The 19386-nt window shown below is 36.1% G+C and overlaps 1 protein-coding gene across 2 annotated transcripts in view; it reads left to right on the top strand.

Annotated features, from left to right (window-relative positions):
- St6galnac3 (ST6 N-acetylgalactosaminide alpha-2,6-sialyltransferase 3) overlaps positions 1-19386 on the top strand; it is a 517138-nt gene that overhangs the window by 299054 nt on the left and 198698 nt on the right. For both annotated transcript variants that reach the window (XM_046443311.2, XM_058578929.1), the window contains exon 3: positions 17115-17524. In XM_046443311.2, the coding sequence (XP_046299267.1) occupies positions 17115-17524 (410 nt within the window). The remainder of the gene's footprint in view (positions 1-17114; positions 17525-19386) is intronic.

A 19386-nucleotide genomic window follows, 5' to 3' on the forward strand; every position in this document is an offset into this window, starting at 1 on the left:
CAATTTTCATCACACATACAAAAAAATGTTCTACTTATCACAAAACTGAGATATAAATGTTCGATCATATGAAATTAAGGGTTGACCTACCTTTAGTACAATTAGCATTGTTCTAAGAAGATAAAATCTTGTGGAAAAAAAAAAGATAAACTCTTGGAAAAGAGTTTAATTTCATAGCATTTATGTAGTCTAAGTTCATTACACCGATTGCCAAATTACTTATGAGGATTCCTTTCTTTCTTTTGGATCTGGGTTTCCCAACATCAGTACTGTTGACACTTTAGACTGGATACTCTTTTTTGGAGGATTGATGCCATACTCTTTATTGTCGGATCTTCAGCAACATGTTTGGCTTTTACTCACAAGATGCAAGTTAGTATCCCCCCAAATTTTAATAGTCAAAAAGTCTGCAGACATTGTCAAAGGTCCCTGCAGGAAACAAAATCACTCCCAGGTGAGAACAACTATTTTAGACCCAGGTACTTGGACAAATGATAATATACATCAATAAATTAAGTATAGGTTTTATTTTAATAAGTCAGTTTTTAAAGACTGAATTTGCCCCATCTTTGCTCATTATTTCCAACAACATTCAAATTCAAAACCAGATGTCCAAGCTAGTAAAGTCTGAATAGATAGAAAGTAAACATCTTCCTTATTAGATAAGATGTCCAGCAATGAAAATCCCTGGATTTAAAGAGCTTGTTAAGACGTATTATGCCAGATGAAAAGTGCTATTTTAATAACTCATTGTTATTCTTAGCATGGACCTTTTATTTTAGAAAAATGGATAATTAGCATTTTGGCTTATCACTTTCTCTCCATGAATACAAATAATTTGATAGACAGACAACCAAGGGAGACTTCATTAAATAATAGGTCTAATCAGCCTGACTGGAGTAAATTAGAGGTTAGACTTCCAGCCGGAGAGCTGGAACTTCGGGTTTGGTAGTAATGTCATCTCATTCATCCAGGATGTTTTTGTTGATTGACCTAATGTTGCAGTAAAAAAAAGCAGAGCACAAGTCAATTGATGAGAAATATAAGTCAGAATTCAGCTTGGGACATTATAGGCTACATTGCGATTAACTTGCAACTGGATAATTGTAAGAACACATTCAAAGCTTAACGACAAGGCCTGTAGTGTTCAGACTTAGCTGCTTCAATTTCTAGATAATGGCCCATTATTAATGTGGAAGTATTAGAAAGTTTTCCAGGGGGGAAAAAATATCAGCCTGGAACCATTCCTCTTTGCATACATTATAAACTCCACTGCCATCTGTAGTTATCTATAATACCCATAATACCCTACCCGTTTTCCAAAAAGGACCACAAATAACACATTATATTTTGAGAACAGTCTTCCTGATACCCAGCCAGGAAATCTATTTTGAAATTAATTTTCTTTTAAAAACTTGAGGATATTATATCCTTTTATTTTTAAGAAACAACACCCTATGCTCTGTTTCGGCAGTGATTTACAACTCTGTCTTCTGGTCACTCAGGGGAGACAGGTACAGTTATTGGAGTCTTCCAGACCTTGGTTATCTTTTGAAACTTCATGCAGTCTTAACAGCGGATCAGGATTCTTATTTAGGATTTCCTCTGTGGGGCAGTGGGAGAACTTAGATCTGAAGAATTATTCCCATCATGAATTGGAGGAATGATTTCATTCACAATTCGTACTCAGCATTCATTATCCAACTCACATAAAAGCGTTAGCTCTGTGTATCCTTAAGCTGCAGCTGACATTTTACCTCCTAACTAGCATTTTTCTACCAAGCAGACGATGTGTAAAAAATGAAGGTATCAAGTATATAGTGTGTTCTGAAACACATTTGACTTTATTACCAGCATCTTCTAAGAAAAATATGAGTGCTAAAACAAAAACAGGATGATTTTATAAGTCCTGAGGGATCCTCATGTGATAACAATGCAGGAAGTTGAAGGGCCATACTTCTTGTAGAATGTGTATGGCTGCACTTTTATTTATGAATCATATGATTTTATATTGATAAAGCCCTAATATCGCCTAAGAAGGGTAGATCATGATTGCTAGAGTCTTTAGTATGCTGAGTAATTGACAGCTATGAGGTCACAAACTTGGAGAAATCAGGAGAACTGAACCACTTTGTAAAGAAATGGAGAGGGCTGGGATTGTGGCTCAGTGTTGAGTGCTTGCCTAGCATTGTGAGGTACTAGGTTTGATCCTCAGCACCACATAAATAAATAAAATAAAGTTTAGTTGTAACTAAAAAATAAAAATAAAAAAGAAATGGAGAAAAATAGAATCTGGAGTGTGTGGCTTGGGAAATATGAAGATGTGGGAGGAAATACTTTTTTCCATATCCCCAGAGCATCACCAGCTAAGTTTACACCATCTGCAATGCCTGTGGGTTAGTTTTTCTTTAGTGGGGGATGAGTTGTAGTAGTGAATTTTTCCTCATGGCTACTATGGGACAAATGCAGAAGCTGCTTATGAGTTACAAATAAATGGGTTGCAGAACTTAGGAAACAGAGAGAAGTTGAAAAATTTATGTGAAACCACAGAGATTGACAGTAGCAGAGTTGTACTTGAACCCAAGTCTGAAGACAGAGACAATGCTTGCTTTTATTCTTCTATGCTGCTAGAAACTGGCTGTGTTAGTCAGCTTTGCATCATTATGTCACTATAACAAATACCTGAGATAATCTACTTCTGTGGAGAAAGGATTTCTGTTGACTCACAGTTTCAGAGGTTTCAGTCTGTGATTGGTTGGCGTTGATGCTTTGAGCACGAGGCAGCACACCATGGTGATAGTGTGTGCAGAAAAACAAGATGGCTTCCCTTGTGAGTGGGTAGTGGAGAGAGGAGGAGAAGGGGTTGGGTTCCCACAGTCTCCTTCAAGGGCACTCCCCAGTGAACTAAAGACCTCCAATTAGGCCTACCTCTTAAACTTTCCATCACCTCCCAATAGCACCCCTTTGGGGACCAAGCCTTAAGCACATGGGAATTTGGGGAACATATAAGATCCAAACTGTAGCATTGCTTCTATGATAATTTTCACAAAACATCAACTCCTTTGAGGTAAGAGGGACGTGGAGTATGATGAAATTTTCAAAGTTGTATTGAAATTATTCTATACAATTGCATGTTTCTTTCACATTAGATTTTCAAAGTCCTGGTGTTAATAGCTTTTATTTTAAATCATGTCTTCATTGTTTAAACCATACTGACAAATATCACTTATGTACAAATAAATATATGCTCTTGGCCCCCAAAAGATAGAGAAATGATATGGCCATAGTATGTTAATTTTTTTCTTCTCTACTAAGAAATAAAACATGTATTTGAAATAAGTCTCAGTGTTTGAGGTGTTACCTATACTCTGCGTAAAACTCTATGCTTGATAATTAGTCATAAATAGTTATTTGTAACTGACAACCAACAAGCACTTTTGTTTATAGTAGTTATACACATGCACAAGTTTTAATAAAAATTAGAACTTTTTTGAAACCATAATTTTCTTTTTGTTGTTTCTGCTTTTGTCAACCCTTTTCAACCTATAAAACCCAGCTCTTCTGCTCAGCTCATAGGAACATCTTTCCGTTTTGCAGATGAAATATTACGTGGTTCATGAGTAACTAATGAAATCCATTTAGATCTTTGAAACTAAATTTGTTGAAATTTTATTCTCTGACACCAGCATTAGATTTTGACAAAACTATCCCATGTTGAAGCATCAATCTGAGGTCCGTAGATTTGGGAGAATATACCAAGAGTCTCCTGCTATGGTTCGAATATGTCTCTTAAAGTTGGAAAGTTAATCCTCAATGCAAGAGTGTTGAAAGGTAGGACCTTTGCTTTCTGGTGGTGGTGGTGGAGGAGGAGGAGGAGGAGGAGGAGGAGGAGGAGGAGGAGGAATATAGAATGAATGGATTAATGATCTTATTGTGGAAACTGGTTACTGACTTCCAGAGTAGTACCTGATAAAAAGGATGAGTTCAGCCCCTTTCTCTCTCTCTGATTCATGTGTGCACATGTTGTATTAGACTTCTGCCTTTTGCTTTCTGGTGTAGGATGACACAAGCAAGAAGGCCCTTACCTGACTTTGGGCTTTCCAGGCTCTAGAACTGGAAGAAGTAAATCTGTTTCTTATAAAATTATATGATCTCAGATATTCAGTTATAGCAGCACAACACAGACTAAGACATCTACTAAGTATGAAATCTCTTAAACCTGTGGCAAAGATGCACCACAGCATCTGACACAGCACTTTGGCTTACTCACCCAATGAATGAATGATCATTTATTTATTGTGTTTTTGATCTTCTAAGCTCTGAGTGTAGTTATAGTTTGTGTAGTTTCAGCAGTCTTGGGTACTCGAAGGATGGTCATTTTCAGTTTTAGCTAATAACCATCTTTACATGGTCACAGGAACTGAGCATTTTGGAATACCACTTCATTAAAGCATTAAAAACACTGTGGGCTCAGTAATTTCATTTACTGGGTCAATAACCCATGATATCTAAAAGAAGATTTAACATAGTTTAAAAAATAATTATTCAAACAAGAAAAGGATTTCAAATTATAATTACCATGGCAGCAAAGGAATGGGAGATGACAAAGCAAGCATAAATATTACATTTAAATCTTAATGTCTGAATCTTATAACTCCACAGGTTTAAGCTCTTCCAAATGTAAAGATGACAAAACCTTAAACCTGAAATGAACTTCAATAAGCATCTAGACTGAGTATAGAGATTAAATTTTTCTTAACTTTTTAAATTAAATATTCAAACTTATAACCCATTGCAACTTGTTCTTATGTAAGGTGCTCATTTTTTATAGAGTATTTGCATATTTCTTATTCAGTGTGGCCCCATGTGGTTTGCATTTTTGTTTCTATTATGTATATTAGATTTCTTTCTTTTTTTTTTCTTTTTCTGAAGTTCTGTGATTTTGTGTATCCATGTCATAGTTGGTCACCATTTTATATGCTATTAATTATAATGATTTTCTTCTGACTTGTTTTATTTGCAAGGAAAACTACTATATCCTTTGTAAATAACAATGACTTTTTCCCTCCTTTTTTTTTTTTGGTATTAATACCTCTTTTCTCTCCACTATTGTATTTCTATTATTACATTGAGTAGAACTTCAAGAAAATGTTAAATAAATATGGTATCAGTGGGCATTCATGTCTTGTTCCCAACACTAATAAGAATATGGCTCAGAATTTCCAGTTTATAATCCAAACCATTATCCCACAAAATGGTAATTGGTTTCTTAGGGGGTGCGGGAGGCTGAGGTTTCCAAATAATTTTCTGAAACTGAATTAACTGAAATGAGACTGATTTCTTCAGTGAATGAGCCTTTTAGCTTTTAGCATTTAATATCTATTGTTAATCTTCTTGAGAAGGAGAAAGTATCCACCTTTTCCCAACATATTTATCCAAAGAATATCATATTTGAAAAACAGCTACTAACCTCTTAAAAAATAATACACTAGTACTGCTCTGATACTGTTGTGATGTTGGTTTTGATTTCAAAATGATATTCTTTAATGTGTTAAGAAAATATCCTGCTCTTAACTAGTAAGATAGCTATATAAATAGAACCTTCTCTACCATGTATACGTTTGTATCTGGCTTTTGCTCAACATGATATTTTTAAGATTTATCCATGTTGCTCATTTGTTTTCAATGCAGGATAGTATTTCCTTGCATAAGTACACTGATAAAAATTTGTGTTGTTTGCAATTTGAGTGTGCTATCAACAAAGCTACTTTGAATATTCTTCTATACAAATGCAGGCACGTAAAAGAATGGATTTTAATAGGATAGCACATATCAGAATTCCTGGGTTACGGTTTGTGTGTGGCAGGGGTTGGGGACACAGTATAAGGTCACAATTTTCTGAAATGTTAATGGTAAATAAACACTTCCACCAGTCATTGCACCAGACTTCTGGTCTCTGTTCTGTTAGCATTTGGTATTGTCAGACATTTTATTTTCAGGTTACCTATAGATGTGTGGTATCATCTCATTGTTTTAGTTTTCAGTTTCCTGGGTACCAGTGATAAACACCTTTTCTCATGCTTATTTGAATTTCCTCTTTAGGAAAACTTTTGTATTCTTTCATTTCATTGTATTCTCTGTTTCCTACCTTATTTTTCTATTTAATGTTCCTTGCTTCTACCTTCTGCTTTATTAATTCTTTCTTTAACTTTATCTAGTTTGTTATAAATGTGTTTATTGAATTCTACATTTCATGTATACTTGCCATTTCTAGAACTTCTAAGTGTTCTTTCTATACATATGTTTAATTAATTTTTATAATTTTTCTTTCCCTGCTATAATTTTCACTTGAATTTCATCATCTTCAACATTGTAAACACAGTTATTTTAGTCTATTATGTAATCCCAATCTCATGTGACCGTTTTGGTTGCTTTTCTCCAATGATTTATTTTTTCTCATTTGTCTGAGATTTTTGTGCACCTGGCATTATACTTGAAAAATTATTTGTAACGAAAGTTTAGGCCTGGGATGACATTTTGTTCCTCCAGAGCAGATTTTTCTTCACTTGTGACAGATATCTAAAGTCATTAATTAGAAGTCCAGAACTACACAATATAATTTCCAAAACAGGCTTTCAGAGACAACAAGAAACATGTAATAAGGTGGCAAAGTTTGTAACACTTGTTTATTTCCAGTTCAGTCTTAATTTTAGAATACATCTTACAATTCTAAGAATCCTATACAAAGTGGATATTTATTTACCCTTTTTGGGCTCTAGATTCTAATTTCTGTCTTCTTCCAGAGCCAGAAATGCCCCTGGAGAAAAAAGTAACACTTAGCTCTTAGTGAGTCCCGCTCTTCTCTATCTTGTTAGGATTTTGATTGTTTTAAAGAGATGTTTCCCCCACCCCAACTCTTGAAATTATCTTCTCCCCCCCTAAGATAATCATACATCTTATCTTTTCAATATACACATTTGCCACCATTTCCTTCTGCTTTCAGTTTTGATTTCATATTTACGAGTGCCCATGACTATATGTCAGATTCAAACTTTGAATACAAGAATTGCCATAATCTTCAGCCCTGGATCAAGCTGGATACCTTTTTTGTTTATTTGTTTGTTTGTTTATTTGTGCTTTTGTGCTCCTGAGCACTATTGGAAAAGATATATAATATCGCAGGAGGTTCATCACACATCTATAACTTCTAAATCCCAGCTGAGACATTGCTTAGAGTCCTTTTTTATTCTAAACATCCTTACTCAAAATATTCTCTTGTTCAAAGCTCATCCTTCTGAAGCCTGTAAATATCCTCCTCTCAATATTTAACCCTTACTTGCTTTATAGGAATATAAGGGAATCAGGAGTAAAATCTAATAGCTGTCCTGTCTTGTAAAATCATCTGTTTCTCCTTGCATTTCTAATTGTTGTTGTTTTCCTGTTTTATCAAAAGAAGCAACTCTGCCTTTTCAAAGGCTATCCATCCAGCTTTGATTTTTTTTTAAAGAGAGAGAGAGAGAGAGAAGAGAGAGAGAATTTTTTAATATTTATCTTTCAGTTTTCTGCAGACACAACATCTTTATTTTTTATTTTTATGTGGTGCTGAGGATCGAACCCGGTGCCCCATGCATGCCAGGCGAGCGCGTTACCGATTGAGCCACATCCCCAGCACCCCAGCTTTGATCTTAAATTATGGAGTCTTATCTTCCATATGTTCTTATCCCACTGTTGGACCCTATAAATCACTCCATCTCTACCAGCTTCTGAAACTCAAATTCCAAACCCACAAAAAATATCTTCCAGCTAAAAACAAAAACAAAATGAAACAAAAATTCAGATCTAATAAATGTCCATGAATATCTAAGTTACCACAAGCTTCATATGCTGATGGGAATGGCACATGACAGTTAAGAGAATTTATAAAGTAATGTGATTCTCCTCATTTCCAAAGGAAATTTTAGCCAGAATATAAAACATATAAGTAACAATGATCTTACAGGAAATAAACATTTTCAGGCTTAGTACCACATATTAATTTCCAATATCTTCTTTTGCTCTTCAAAATCTGACTGATACCACTGATTCCATGTGTAACAGCTGCTCATCAATTTTGTTATATTTGAGGTATAATTAGAAAGATTTCCTACCCCAGTATCTTTCCATCTAGGGCCCCAGGGATGCAAATTTTACTATTTTTTCCATCCCTTTGATAAGACAGTGTAGTTTCCTCTTTTCATTGCTAATTCCTCTAGGAAAATGTTCCTAAAACCCAAATGCCCATAGGAATTGTGTGGAACTTTTAAAGAAAATACTAATGGGTAGGTGCCAAACACAACATTTGTCTATGTCATTTTGCCTGAGTTGGATTCCAACCATTACCATTTATAAAGGATATCCTGATCATTATACTGTGCAGCCAGTTGAGAACCATGTCCCTAATTGAGTGACATGTTATGACACTAGTACCATAGCAAAACATCAGTTTTCTCACTTGTTCTACATAATGTATTTGGATCATATGTAAGCAGCAGGTTCTGAGTTTTCTTCCTAAAAGAAGAGAAAAATAATATAGAGATAAGTTGGCCACAAATATATCCTGATTGTGATGGTAGAATATCAGTTACTTCTTTTATTCAAGGCAATAGGAGAAAATTCTTTTCTGGTTTGAGAAGCCTTGTTTTTGCCTCTCATTCTGGAGGAAGCAAGCTGTTTGCCTTTGGCACACCTCCATGATTATACAGATCCATTCCCTCAAGGAGCTTCCGAGTAAAGGGAACATATCAACAATGGCAACTGAGAAACCTAGTTTTATGTTTCCTGTTGTAGAATTATTTCTCGGCATTAACATTTTTATGCACCCCCATATTAAGTTTTATGCTTTGGATATAATGCCACCAGGTAGAAACCAAGGTAAATGCCATATCCCAAATCCATAGGGAGTCGGAGCCTAACAGTGGGTTATCAAATCTGTGTTTTTATCTGCTATTTCTTGTAGTGTGTGATTTATAAACACTGTTTTTGAAAGCTGTATTAACCGGAAGATGCTGGTTTGTGGAGGGGCAAAGAAGTACATTTACAGGCTGGCTTGGCTGAACTGTGTTGATTTCTCTTTAGAACAGTCTTCACAATTCTTTGCTCACAGTTAGAGGTCTGCTGAAAGTGACTCAGTGTAGATGAAAACAGCTTGCTTAATCATTCCTGAAACACGGGAAAAATTAAAATACATTTTTTTCTTTGTTAAGCAATAAAAACAATGCCAGATTGTTAATGCCTCTTTTGTACCTTTCACTTGAAAGACCTCAAAAGAACATCAAGGAGAATAAAGGTAAAATCTATTCCCCAATGGCATCATTATACATGTTGAAGCCTCTAAAACTAAAACTCTAAAGACATTCAGGAAGAGTCGAGGAATAAATGACAGCAAACTGAAGAGTGTCTCTGGAGCTTTGTTCAACCTGCTTTGTTCAAATTCATTCAAATTGGATGATGAAAAGCAAAGATCTCATTTGTTTCAACATTAAAGTAGTAAATTAGTGAGTGGCGAGCTGCTAATTGTCCTGTAAGGCATTAAGGTGCCTTGAGCGCCCCATCTCCCGATTTTTAAATTGCATTCTTATGGTTGAAATGAAAGCAACCATTAGAGTAGTGTAAAACAATGTTTTTAATAATTTAGGCTGGTTCGATTCAAACATGATTCTTGTTCTGAAATATTTATTGAAGCTCCTGTTTTTATTTGAGATGAGCAAGTTTCATTTTAGATTTCAAGACATCAAATGGAAATTCGTTTTTAGTGTAGTGCTAAAGTAGGGGAAAGATTAGAGCTGTCCAGTGGTTGAGTTCCATCTCTGGCTATTTCTGCTTGCTATGAGGGTATAGAATTAGCAGGTTTGGTTGAATTTTGCTTAGGTTTTTGGTGACCTTTTCTAATCCTGACTGTTTCATAATTTAGTGTCTTGACCTTCATTTTCCATAGAGCCACCTTAATGATAAATGCAGAGATTTAATAACTAGAACTAGTTGACAGGTGACCTTTTACACATGGCCATTCCTTTTTGCTGGGGAAACCACACTGTTTTGTAGGTTTATTTCACAGATTTTAACTGTCCATTCTATTGTCTATAAACTTATTCAGAGAGAAAAAAAGTAAAGGTTAAATATTTCATTCTTCTTACTGATTAAAATGTACAGTGTTTGATAGTATATCGTTCAAGAAGGATAGGGCAATTGTCAGATTCATACTCCAAGAAAAGACAAGAACATTTTCCCAGGTCTCTTGGTGAAGAGCAGGATGAAGGTTGAGTTATCCCATCAGCTTGGCCAAGATGAAGGGGTATATCATTCTGAACCGGTGTGTGCAAATTTAGAACAGGGAAAGACAAGAGTTACTTAACTACACCAAATTGAAGAAGAAAGTGACTCAGTGAGAGGTGAAACTTGCCCATCAGAGTGAATGACCTGTCAGTTTAGACCACTGATCTCTTTTCTTCCTTACTTTTTTTTTTGTTTTGTTTTTAACCAGGCAAGGATACATTGGGAATATCCTGGTAAATTGGTTTCTGGAGTCTACATGCAAATATTGTTTAAACACAAGGAAATAAAGCTGACCAATTATAAACATGCCACGGACTCTTAGAAAAAGGATAAGAGTATCTATGTATTTACACCTTTCCTCCCACCCATGGTCTCAGAGAACATAAGACCTGCATGGGGAATCAATTCCCTTAGTGCATGCTTTCTTCAGCATTTTTTAAAAACAGAATTTATTTTTGTGCCTAAGACTCATGCTCATAATAAAATAAAAATATGCATGGTGTAGAACAATCTTTAGTATGAGCAGATGATCCCAAAGCCCCAGTTCCTCATAAGTATAGAGGAGAAAGCAATTAGCTCATGAGTTGGGGGACACTTGAGTCTCCAACTACAGTGGATTCCCAAGGACTTAAAATAGGCAGCATGGATGTCTAGAGAGAACAGACCTCAAGGAGGGTTTAGAGCAAGGGGTGGCATTCCTTTTAGCCATGGGACCAGCCTCAAAAGCATCCTTTGCCAAGGTCTGTTGTTCTCCCCAGACGTTGATGGTAATCATTTATTGCTTGAGAAAGAAAAACAACTCACTGCTGTTTGTGAAAGAAACAGTTTGAAAAGCAAATTGAGTAAACAGATGTGAAGGAACATTTTAAAACTAGTAAAATTGGTCATGATTAGTTTATCTCAGACTGAAATTTCAGCCATATTAGAAACTGAAAATATGGAGAAAAAAAATACTCACATAATTCCTTATACCATGCCAGTACTATTGCCAGAAAAGAGAGGTTGCTTTGCTTATGAACAAAGCCTAGCATGCCTGTAGAGCTGTTCATCAGCAGAAGGACTTTGTCCTGTTCAGGTGAAATTCTTGGCTAGCTGCATGTTTAAAAGCATTAATCTATAATTTATTATAAATAGTTTTGATATGATACTGGCTAATATTCCAGGTGCTTGTGTATATGTATATTAAGAATACAGCAAATTGGGCTGAGGATTTAGTAGTAGAGCAATCATGTAGCATGTCAAAGTCCCTTGTTCCATTCCCAGCTTTGCAAAAGGAAAGCATATTGCAAATTAACAATGCTTGTTTCTGTATATCCCCCACTTCTTAATGCTGCTTTAAGTTCATTTCATAAATGACAACATATATTTTATATGAAAGATCTAGTGTCCAGAGGATGTCATATTTACCTTAATTTCTCTAACTATATAATGGGAAATAAAAAATAAAAACAAACTCACTTAAAAATCTATTTTGAAAGTTAAATGGGATAATATAAGAAAATGCTGAAAAGGATGACTATCCCATAATCACATGTATATCAATAAATATGACACACTATGTTTTTATACATTACTCATACCATTTCTTCTCCTCCTCTCTCACCCTCCTCCTGTGGCCTAGCCAGCAATCAAGAAGTTCTCTTTTCTTGTAATAAGGCAAAATGTCAATGTTCATTTTACAGAGAAACACCTTGTTTTTCAAGGCAATCCCTTAGGCCTCTAAAACCACAGAGGCATTAACCTTAGTTGGTCATAGAATGTCCCCCTCACATCTCAGAGCTGTGTACCAAGATTAAATTTCACCTTCATTAGAATTTTAAAACTATTTTACCCTTTATAAAGCCTTGTGCACAATAGGATCTAGATAAAAAATATTTGATTATTCAATAGATGTCACCAAACTTTTAACTCTCCCCAATATGAGTGTTTATAACCAAATATGTTGGCATAGAGTTAGTATACTTTGGCAAAGGAAGAAAATATCTGAAACAAATATCATGCTATTTCCATTTAAAAAATAAGTTTTCTATATCTCAAATAAAGTGAAGTGTTGAAATATTTGGACTTTTTTTTTAACTAAGGATATAGTTTCTCAGACAGGATTCATTAAATATTTGTGGTGCTCTTGGTTTATAGACACAGCCCAAGCCTTACCAAAGTATCTTGAATGATGTTTTGAGTATACAAGAGACAAGATAAAGAGGACAAGTTTTTTTTTTTTTTAATGAAAATAAACAAGAATAGCAACAATTCAGTTGAAAAGGAGAATTTTAACTTAAGGTAGAGCTTGATAAAGTGGAACCAGATAAATCTTAAAGGTCTCGGAAAATCCACATCCTCAATCTGGAAAGGAGGGGTGCAGGGAGAGAGGGAGAGAGAGAGAGAGAGAGAGAGAGAGAGAGAGAGAGAGAGAGAGAGAGAGACTGAGGCAGTCAGAACTGAGCTAGTGGAACCATATGGAATAAACTTTCAAATAAGGCCCCCAAATCAAATCATATCAATGTGTTCAAGAAACAGCAGTACATTTCAACAAAGAAAGTTGAGATCAAAAAGATGAAACAATAAAGCTAATAAAAGAAACTGAGATAACTAGATAAGGCAGCTCTGGGGTCAAACCATCCATTCATACCTAGGTATTTCTTTCTTTTTATGATGGGTTACTGTAGTTTGAAGGTGCCTTCAAACATATAAACGAATCACTGGGGTCCTTGCCAGCTCTTTGTATGGCCTGAAGCATCTGATTGTGATTAGGAATGTTTCATTCATGGGGCCCTGCACTCCTACCATACTTTACAAATGGTTCCTGCAACCAAGTGCTAAATATAGCAGTTGTCATATTCAACCATGTCTCCTGGTACTTCCTGCAGGAAGTCAGATGGCTAGGCAGGACTATGACCAAATACACACATGTGTATTAAGAAAGCCTCTTAAGACTCTAGCCATGTGACTATGTGGCTTAGTGAATAGTAAAAACAAGGGGACAATTTAAAGATCATCATCAACCCCCAAAGCCATTGCATTTATGGCGCTCTTCCTGATTACATATTTATCACATAAACAAGAGACTGTTCCCAGTATTTGCCCTCAAGTTGTTAGTCAGCTGCTGACCTCATAATCTGCACAGCTGTGGTATCCCAATATGTTGTCATGGAACAGATTGTGATGTCTTAATTGATCACTTTCAGAGGTTGCGATTGTCAAGTGAGACCAGTATGCTGATTCTTATTAGTTAAATTAAGCCTTGTTATAGCAGAACCAGCTAATTCACTCTAATGACTGGGAAATCCAACACAAATTGCTGCATTTTATCAAACACATCCAAGCCTTTTTCTTTCTTCTTTTTGATTTTTTAAAATTTTGTAGAGACTCTACTCCAAACATGTTTTTATTATACAATGAAGCAACTTGTTGGAACAGTAAATGGAACATAACCTCCGCGTACCATATGTATCTTGGTGATAAGTTGGAGGGTGCCATATGACACACAAAGTTTAAATTAGACATTGATTTGCATGACTCTGAGTGAGCTTGGGGTACTTGGTTATATGTGATGGGTATCAGGCCCTGCCACAAATTGCTTGGCCAGAAGAATATTGTGTTCTTCCTTGCTGCCCCCCCCCCCAAATGAAGGCTCCCAAGTGGATGAAGGAAAGTCCTAGATCAATGCCTGATCCTAAGAGGCATGTTCTTGGGCCTCCATCTGGCCACTAGTGAAGTCTTCATATGGCACCAACCTATAAAACCCCATTTCCAAGTCCTGACATACTCGCCCACTTTGAACTGACAGTTCTGACCTGGTCCTTGGATTGTCAGCTGCTGCCCTTAGTTCAGCATTCTGACAGCAGCAGAGGCATCAGACAGCCCCTTTTGCAGCAGAGTTTTAAGACACCTTATAAAAAGACCTTTGTGGGTTTTGCAAGTCATTTTTTTTTTAATTCTTGGTTTGGACAAATCAAACAGATGTCTTTGTCAGTCTAGTATATTTTATAGGAACACAATTAAATCAAATTAAAGAAATAAGTCTAAATTAACATGTTAGCATCCAAAATACAGAAGGAAGCACAAGGATATTTATCCAAGTATTTTTTATAGTAGGATAAAATAATAGCTAAATACCCAGTGGTAGGCAACTAGCTATGTTATGGTATATCCATATACCATATGGATAAGGGAATAATGATCTGGCACTGAAATTACCCCTTAGAACTACTTACTGGCATGGGAAAAACTAATTATTTAAAATTAAATGAAATATCAATGCTGACAAATAGGATAAATGGTATTTCTCAACCTATCTAAGGTAATAGATATAGAAAGAGGTAAATATAAGTCATAAATGTAGTGGTTGTCAAGTGATAAAAATTTGTAAAGTTTTTATTCTTTTGTCTATTCCTTTTTAATTTTTTAAGTTTTTAACAATGAGCCCATATTACTTTAATAATCTGGTCAGGAAAGTTCTTGGAAGCAGTGTGAGTAGTTTTGTGATAGTGCTTGCAAAATTCTTTGGCAGGTATCTCAGATCTTACCCAGCTGGGGAGGAGGCCCTCACTTTCCTCTCTGGTCCTCTTCCTGAAGCGTTCCTTTCTCCTTCTCAGTGAAAGGTGGCTCCAGGCCTCCAGTTGCTTAGGCTAATTGCTGAAGTCATTCTTGACTCCTCTCTTTCTTTCACACCCTACATTCACACATCCAGTCTGTGGGCCAGTCCAGTGGGTGGTATGGTACATTCAGAATGCATTCTGCCTCTCTCCACCTCCTTTGCTCTCACCATGTTCCCAGCCACCATCACATCTCATACCCTTGCCTCTTTTTCATCAGTTTTCCACACATCAGCCAAAATGATTAAATACAACTCAGGTTGGTCACTCTGTTTAGAGCCCCCCCCTGCCCCACCCCCACCACATTGCACAGGAAGTCAAAGGTCCTAACTGATTCTCTTCCATGTTTGGCCCCAAGATCTACTCACTGTCCTCTCTGGCTCTGCCAGGTCACAGTCCTTGTCCTTATTCCTGGTTGACCTAGGTACTTGCATAAGCATTCACATCTCTTTATTCATGTCTTTCCTCAGTAAGGCTTTTTTTCTGATCATTCTCTCTCTCTCTCTCTCTCTCTCTCTCTCTCTCTCTCTCTGTCACACACACACACACACAAACACACATACACACATACACACTTGCTAACTTCCTTTCTTGTTTAAATTTTCTTCATTTAGAACTGATCATTCTTGAATATAAGAGGATGTTGATTTATTTATTGTTCCCACCCCCAAGTTGAATGTAAGTTCTATTGTGTCAGGAATTTTTGTTTATAATTTTCCTAGCTCAGTTCTAACTCTTGGAATTGAACTATGCCTGATGCATAGTAGGTGTCCACTAACTACTACAAGTTCCTACCATGGCTAGGAAAGGTGACTTGTTGCATTTGTAGCATGATTGCATGATTGTCAGATGACTTTGCTGAGGGTCTTACCTCTCTGTTGAACAACCCGGGTTATGACATCTGGAGTGAGCCTGAAGACCCTCTGTGTTGATATGTTTTGTCTGAATCAACAAGTCTAAATTAATTGGAAAAGCCCATTTGTTCGCTGGTATTAAGTTCAATGCTCCTAATAAATTATTTTAACTCAATTTCTTTCATTTCTTAACTTCACCAGTCAAGCACATACTATATTCCAGAGTCTTCTGGGAAGTGGGGTTAAAATGAAGAAGACAGATGTTGTTCTTACAGAATTTATCTAGAAGACAGACATAATTCATCAAGTAAAATAAGGCCTCTATTTGTGAGAGAGCTGTTTCCAAGTAGGCACAATAAAACTCAGGATCAAATTCAGGATCAAAATGTGGACTCTCATCAAAGGGAGATGAGGAAGATGTGTATCAACATTTCTTTATGAGTGTTGAAGATAGGGTAACTTTTTCATGTGGGACAGAAGCAGCAAAAGTAATGTATGTAGCTGTTTTAGGAGGAATTAAGGCAAAGGATGATGGAATGAGCAGTGGGCTTAGAGTTTGAAGACCTGCATTTAAATCTGCCACTGCAACATTATCATTTCTATGTTCTGAAAGCTGATGCTTCACTTGGCTGAGTCTCTGTTACCTCCATGGTTAAATAAAAAGTGAGGGAATTAAACAGGCTCTAGAGACCCTCTGTGTACATGTCTTCCCTGAGTTTTTAAAATAGGCCTTCCCTGTCCATCTAGAATAAATGTAGGCACAAAGGCCAATTAACATGGTGACTTGAAGGAATTTTTTTTTTTTTGAGTCTGCTCAGTATTTTGGCCAGTGTGGGGTTTATCTTAATGTAGTTCTGAAAATCTTCTTTAGAACTTCATCATCTGCTGAACTCTTCATATTTTTATCAATGGCTACCTATCCATGCATACATATAGCTAAAATGCAGACTTGATACCTAGATATGTTTTGTTTGTATTTCTTTTATAGCCACCAACCACCTTATTCCAGAAGTCAAAAATTTCCACATTTCCTTATTTCATTTGAAATTGCAGTTCTAAATTTAAAAATTCATCATTTAGAGTGGAAAACAAATGAATATTTTTTCCACATGATTTTAAACCAACATGTAAGGATACAAAAATTTAAATTATTTTAAGAGGATACATTTTCTTTTTTAATGGAAGTATTCTGCTTACTTGATAACCTATAGCAGAGACTGTAGGGTTGGTTTATATATTTCAGAAGTATTTCCATGTTCAGAAGTTATGCCACATCTGAAATTTTTTGTCTTCCCAAATACTATATTGACTAGGTGAATTTACCAGCTGCTTTCTTTCTCTTTCTGTTTTTCAGCCTTTGCAATTGGACTGTGACCTTTGCGCCATAGTGTCAAACTCAGGTCAGATGGTTGGACAGAAGGTGGGAAGCGAGATAGATCGATCTTCCTGCATTTGGAGAATGAACAATGCCCCCACTAAGGGTTATGAAGAAGATGTTGGCCGCATGACAATGATTCGAGTTGTGTCCCATACCAGTGTTCCTCTTTTGCTAAAAAATCCTGATTATTTTTTTAAAGAAGCAAACACTACTATTTATGTTATTTGGGGCCCTTTCCGCAATATGAGGAAAGATGGCAATGGCATCGTTTACAACATGCTGAAAAAGACGGTTGATGTTTATCCAAATGCCCAAATTTATGTGACCACCGAGAAGCGCATGAGCTACTGTGATGGAATTTTTAAGAAGGAAACTGGGAAAGATAGGTGAGTCACCTCTGAAGCAGCCTTATTTTCTTGTATGTTAAATCTTTGCTGAGTCCTTTTGCCAGCTATCAAATGAACAGAGTTATTTTTTAAGCTGATCGTTGCGTGTTTTTGACTATTATGATTACCTGATGAGCCAGCAGCCAGGTCCCATTAATTCCACCTACACTACCTTCTGTTCTCTCCATTTTTAATTGGCTTGATACTCCTAGAAACGCTGGATGCTTCTCCAAGTTATCTTCAGATCTTTTTATAATGTGGCTCCATTTGCTATTGATTAAATTGGATTTTAGCTGAAAGAGGAAGTCTACACATTTCTGTTTCAAAACATAAAAATATTAAGAAATTTCAGGATTATGCATTGGCCTAAATGCCACTGGAAATTGTGGCAATTTTTTTACCTACATCATAAAAAGAACAGGCTATTGATTCTCTAATAAGTTTGCAAAGGGCTGGAGAATGTAGCCCAGCAGTAGAGTGTTTGCCCAGTAGGTATGAGGCCCTGGGTTTGATTCCCAACACTGGGGAAAAAAAAAATTGCAAAGCTTCTTGCATGCAAATAAATTCTCTGATCTTGAATACCATATTTGGTATCTAGCACGTTAAGCAAAATACCATATTGAAATTATGCATTACTTAAAATCATTAGCAGTTGGATTCCTGAAGAGAAACGAGGTATAAATATCCTTCACTCAATTATCCTAAAACCAATTTGCATTTTTTTTATTACTTCCATTTTTTTCTGCAGCGTGCTGTAAACCATCCTTTCCCTTTTTTTGGGGGGGGTCCTACTTACCTCATTCTTCTTCCACTCCTGACTTCTCCTATTTCCTCTTTACTCACCTTTTAGTCCCTTTGTTGCATGACTTTTTTCTTCCTTTTCAGAAACATAATCAGTAAAAGGGAGAGAAGATGAATTACAAATCAATCAAAGCTTAGTTCCTATGTTTTACTTTAATAAAGAACTATTAAGGGAAAATACTGAGACCAGTGGCTAAAGTTTGAAAGTATGTGAATTTCTCTTATTTGTGAAATGGATAAATTGAGCACCAACTATAATTCCAATATTAACATTGTGATTTTTCTCAAAATGTGCATATTTCCTTATTCAGTATTGTCAAATCTACAGTATTAACTATACTGGAGTATGGTTTTGAGGATGGCAAGTTCCCAGTATCTCTGGATGTAATTTCAATGATGATAAGTATTTTAAAATCTTTGATAGACTAACTCTGCTGTTGATATTGTGGGTTGATTTGAATTTAGCATTTTATGCTTCTAAGCACTAAAATGCACAATTTCATATGAAGTGTAAGACAGAAAAAAATGTATGATACAGGTCCCTTCTACTGGTAGTATTGGCGAGAACAATCCTAAAGGTTAGGTGTGAATCCACGTAGCATAAGCTGTCCAAAGAGACAGGCAGGAGAGATAAAAGAACGAGTCTGGTGCTTCAAAGAATTGCACTCCTGTTAGCACCATTCTATATAAATATGACCATTCTCATGAGGTTTTGGAAACCTCTGGTCTCTGATTATCTTGGAGCAGTGCAATTAATTAGATATATTTGGTTTTTCATTAGAGTTAGTCCTCAGGGTATCCCCCAGTCATAACTCCAAGGCCTAGAATCCTTTGGGGGTACCAGAGAAGAGCTTAGTATGGTGCTTGTTTCTGTGTGTTTGTATCACGTTGGTTTTTGCTGTGAGCAACACTGCACAGATGTGTGGATTATACAATAAGAACTGGAGACAACAGAACTGGGAGATTGTTTTTCTACTGGCTATGACGAGAACAGTGTTTTTATAGTGAGAAAATTACTTGGCAAATTTACTTGCTTGGTAAAAGTAATTTTCAGGTACTTT

This window comes from Marmota monax, unplaced genomic scaffold (assembly GCF_021218885.2).
Source record: "Marmota monax isolate L192 unplaced genomic scaffold, Marmota_monax_Labrador192_F-V1.1 WCK01_AAM20220418_F8-fsc00046, whole genome shotgun sequence".
In the NCBI taxonomy this organism is placed as follows: domain Eukaryota; kingdom Metazoa; phylum Chordata; class Mammalia; order Rodentia; family Sciuridae; genus Marmota; species Marmota monax.